Source organism: Limulus polyphemus, unplaced genomic scaffold, assembly GCF_000517525.1.
Source record: "Limulus polyphemus unplaced genomic scaffold, Limulus_polyphemus-2.1.2 Scaffold2653, whole genome shotgun sequence".
NCBI classification, from domain to species: Eukaryota; Metazoa; Arthropoda; class Merostomata; order Xiphosura; family Limulidae; genus Limulus; species Limulus polyphemus.
In genome coordinates, this window is record NW_013668263.1 from 150,621 (window position 1) to 155,591 (window position 4,971).

The 4,971-nt window shown below is 34.2% G+C and overlaps 1 protein-coding gene across 1 annotated transcript in view; it reads right to left on the reverse strand.

The window, feature by feature from the left end:
• Positions 1 to 1,680, reverse strand: part of LOC106467541 (uncharacterized protein ZK1073.1-like) — a 72,807-nt gene extending 71,127 nt beyond the window's left edge. Inside the window, exon 1 of the mRNA XM_013927904.2 lies at positions 1,424 to 1,680. Within this exon, the coding sequence (XP_013783358.1) occupies positions 1,424 to 1,486 (63 nt within the window). The 5' untranslated portion in view covers positions 1,487 to 1,680. The remainder of the gene's footprint in view (positions 1 to 1,423) is intronic.
• Positions 1,681 to 4,971: the final 3,291 nt, after the last annotated feature.

Below are 4,971 nucleotides of genomic sequence, written 5' to 3' on the forward strand. Positions count from 1 at the left end.
AACATTAAAACTTCTAGTAATTACAAAAAAAGGAACCAAACATAAGTGCACCGATGTACAGTTATATTGTTTTCAACATCCTTTCTTCCATCCTCTCTTTTAAATGGTCAGGTTGAAATCCTCGACCTTTTATATTATACAGTCTTGACCATATTTAACATAACTGTTTTAATTAACCTGCGACATCGCTGAAGTTCAAACTACCTGGTGATGTAAAGTTAATTTCAAGAGACTTTTAAATGTTTCTGCATTGTTTTTATATGCAAATAAAGTTTGTACGTGTGTGTTTTTTATCTAAGTTTATTTTACTGTAAACATGAATAAGAATAGTCGTATTCTCAAAGAGCCGAGAGTTTAATTAAGATTGTTCAGCTTTTCAGCTAAATTCGGCACAATTTTTTTCCTTCTCGGTGTTTCGAGTTTTAACATGAAAACATATTAAATAATTAAGTCCATGTTTGTCTGTTTTTCATCATAAATAGCTAACATTGTGTTGCACACCGAGTTATTTTAATACGCATTTCAATTTAAATTGTTCTCAACATGCCACCAGATAATGACAGAAATTGTCGACAACAAAATAACTATACTTGCATACAGTTTTGTTTCAAACTCAATGAGTATTGATTGTGTAATTTATGTTTAGAATCTAATTAAAAGCCGCTATTATTGTTTGTTTTGTTTAATTTAAGTTAAGCACAAAGCTACACAATGGACTATCTGTGCTCTGCCCACCACGGGTATCGAAACCCGGATTATAGCGTTGTAAGACCGCAGACATACCGCTGTGCTACTGGGGGCCCCGCTATTATTACCAGTACAGCACCTTTTGGGTCAGCGGTAAGATTATGGACTTACAGTGCTAAAATTCGGGGTTCGATTCTCTGCGGTGGACAGTGCGCAAATGATAGGCCAAACACAAAACAATTACTAATACATAAATAAAAACTTAAAAACTGACAGTAGTTAGTTAATCATTAATTTTACTTATGGAGCGAATATGAAATTAACAATCCAAAAAGTCTTTAAAATGACAAAACAATAAAACATAACACGACAGTAGTCATACATCTTTAATGCAAATAACTGGGTTTGATCAGAATGTTGTTCGTCGTTACCTCATTTCAGTGCTCTTCATGAAGCTTGTAAAGAACTGGGTTTGATCAGAATGTCGTTAGTCGTTACCTAATTTCAGTGCACTTCATGAAGCCTGTATAATATCTGACGCAGAAATGTGATACTTGGTTTAAATTTTAAGGCTTGGGCTTAAGTAGCAAGTTTGTTGTACATATATTTGCTGGAAATTACAAGATTCATTACAGAACGTGTATGTGTTCACTGGATTCCTACCTTCAGTATACTGTTTTAAGTTTTTTTGGGGGAGTATTTAATAAAAACATTTAGTAAGTTTTTCATGGCTTACCTTCTCGTCAACATCATACGTTACTCGAGTTTCTACATCTTCTAGAAGCTTTGCATCACACATTTCGAGATGATTTAATGGAGACAAATATCGAACTTTAAAAATGGAAGAAGCGAAGTTTCCCAATCTCCAACACAGAATAATATGAAAGGAAGAAACTATATGAGCGTTTTCGTCGAATTCGTACCAAGAACTCCAATCAACTTGTTCTTTACACCTCGAGTCAATATCTGTACACGGAATAAATATCTTACTGGTTAGTACATGCTTAGGATAAATTTACTCAATACCGATGTTTCTGCTATTCGTCTGTGGCGCCATCTATTACAATTTTCAAAAATCATATTTCTAAAAATATATTATTGACTAGCGAAAGTACCCGGCTTCGCACGGGTTATTAGGTTGATATATTTTAGAAAGTGCATAAAATTTATCATATAAGTAAGAATATCGATCCAATTTTAAAGATAAATCGTTTCTGATTTGAGGTATTTTCTGTTATATCACCAACGTTTTTATAATAATAATAAAAAACCTCTTTAAACAACAGACACTAAATTAGAAAAAAACAAATATATTTTCTTTCAATTTTGTAGTTTATCCATTTCATTTTATACTTTCAACACATAGACTAACAACAATATTAGGTTATACTTTAATTGCTAAGCAACATGACATAAAAGCCATTGTTGGAACACATTGTTACCAAAACGCACTGGCTTTTCTGTGTATTAAAAGTTTTTATCTAAGTAACCACTTCTTTTTCATGTGGTTTTCCCTAGCTTGCCTCATTAAAAAGATGCGCACGCACGTGGATAAGTAATAATACCCAGGTGCACACTCTCAGGGTTCACTTAGCATGGGTGCAAAATTTCATGTTTCAAGGTTCTTTCCTCTTGGAGCTATGTCGGTCACATTTCTTTTCTATGTGGCATTTCGCATAAAAAGATGCGTAGGCGCATGCGCACACACACGTAGATAAGTAATAATACCCAGGTATAAACTCTTAGAATTCACTTATTATAGGTGCAAAATTTCAGGTTTCTAGGTTATTTGCTCTTGGAGCTATGGCGGTCATATATTCTTTTCTATGTGGTTTTTCGCTAGCTTGCCTCATAAAAAGATGCGCACGCGCATGCGCGAACGCACGTGGATAAGCTAAGTAGTATCCAGGTGCATACCCTCAATATGGGTGGAAAATTTCAGGTATCTAGGTTCTTTCCCCTTGGAACTATGGCGGTCACACTTCTTTTCTATGTGGTTTTTCGCTAGCTTGCCTCATTAAAAAGATGCGCATGCACGCAAATGGATAAGTATATTAATATAGACTAACGAAAGTACCCAGCTTTACTCGTGTTATTTGGTTGACATGCTCTAAATTTATGTCAGTGTGTATATTCTGAACATATTTTATCATAAAATTATAACCTATATACTTTTGTTGCTAAGCAAAATAGCATAAAAGCCATTGTTGGAACGCATTGTTACCAAAACGCACTGGCTTTTCTATATATTAGATTTTTGTTTGTTTGAAGTTAAGCACAAAGCTACACAATGGGCTATCTGTGCTCTGCCCACCACGGGTATCATAACCCGGTGTCTAGCGTTGTAAGTCTGCAGACATACCGCAGTGCCACTGGGGGGTCTATACATTAGTTGTTGTTATATAAGGAACCACTTCTTTCCTATGTTGTTTTTCTCTACCTTTCCTGATTAAAAAATAATTTACCGACGTTTGTCTGCCTTGACTGCTCTTTTCTGCCTCTTTGTTGGTCGAGCTTGATTTCGCAAAATTTATTTATTTCAGTTAGCTATCAAATGTGAGGTTAGATGGTAGGTACTATAAGGTGGGGGTGGTAGTACTTGCTCCGTTATTTTTGAAGGGCTATACGATAGTAACTCAATAGTTAAAACTACCCTATAACATCCCATAATAGTTAAAACACTCTATAACATCCTACAACAGGTTAAAACTATTGTATAATAACCCATAACAGTTAAAACACTCTATAACATCCTACAACAGGTAAAAACTATTGTATAATAACCCATAACAGTTAAAACACTCTATAACATTCTACAACAGGTAAAAACTATTGTACAATAACCCATAACAGTTAAAACACTCTATAACATCCTACAACAAGTAAAAACTATTGTACAATAACTCATAACAGTTAAAACACTCTATAACATCCTACAACAGGTAAAACTATTGTATAATAACCCATAACAGTTAAAACACTCTATAACATCCTACAACAAGTAAAAACTATTGTATAATAACCCATAACAGTTAAAACACTCTATAACATTCCATAATAGTTTTGTTGCTAAGCGACGATGTATATTATTCATCATTACAAAAAAGGCGCGTGAAAGCGTTCTCGACAGAATAACATACCATTTTCTGCCTCTTTGTTGGTCAAGATTGGTTTCGCAAAACTCTTGGAAAGAGTTTTCTTACATTTTGACCATAAATCTGTGTTAAAATCAGACATTTGGAATTTCCAAGATGGGGCTACCTCTTACCGTTAATGGCATTGGAATATGGATCAACTTAGGACGTCAGAAACATCCAGAAAAATAACAACTCACTCATGGAAAAGAAAGTGCGGCACTTGTAACACGTGAGAATCCACGAATAAAAAGGTCAATGACAAAAGCCGTCCACGTGCCTCGGGCAATAGTATATAGTATAATCAATAAAGAAAAGTGACATAATTCGCTTGTACGTGAGCTGATAACACAGTATGTTTGTTCAACTGTCGCACGCCTTAAGCACCTGGAAAATGAAACGGGTATTCATCTATACGAAGACAAAGTGGTCAAGATGACGGACGTAGTGGTTCATAATAAGGATCGCAAGACATTGCATAAAATCCTAATACAACGTTCGGGCAAAAAAAAACAACCTTAAACAGTAAAGGTTCAGTTCAAACAACAAATTAAAACCTTTACTATTGACTGCTAAGGCTGTACACACATAAAATGTTCAAAAAAGCACTCATGTTAGATTTACAAGGATTCTTATTATTCTTCTCCTGCCAGCCTACAACAAAAAACGGCTTGGTATATTGCACCTAAACCTTTTGTAGAATAGTAAATAAGGTACTGAGAAGGTCGTATGGGTATTGAAAAGTCGATCTGTTTCTTCTATACTGTACATAAGCTAAAAACATCATAATTCTAGTGTAAACAATGTTATCATTACCCCATTAGTTAGCTTTGTTACACCTAGGTTGTGTTAATTTAAAAACCTTAAGTACAGGGTGAATTACCAGCCAATAAGAGATGAACATTATATGACTGTAGCATGTAGATACTCAATGCTTTGTACATTATACAATCGGTGTCTTTAAGAAGCCAAACCTTATATTATGTATGAAGTGAAGGAGTAAAAAAAAATCAATACACATAATATTAAATTTTATTACACTCGTTCGTAGAATAACTACAAAGGTTTATTTAAAGCAATGTTTTAAACGTATATATTATATTTGAAAAGGCTGCTTTATATAAGCATATATTTGCCAATTACTATGCAT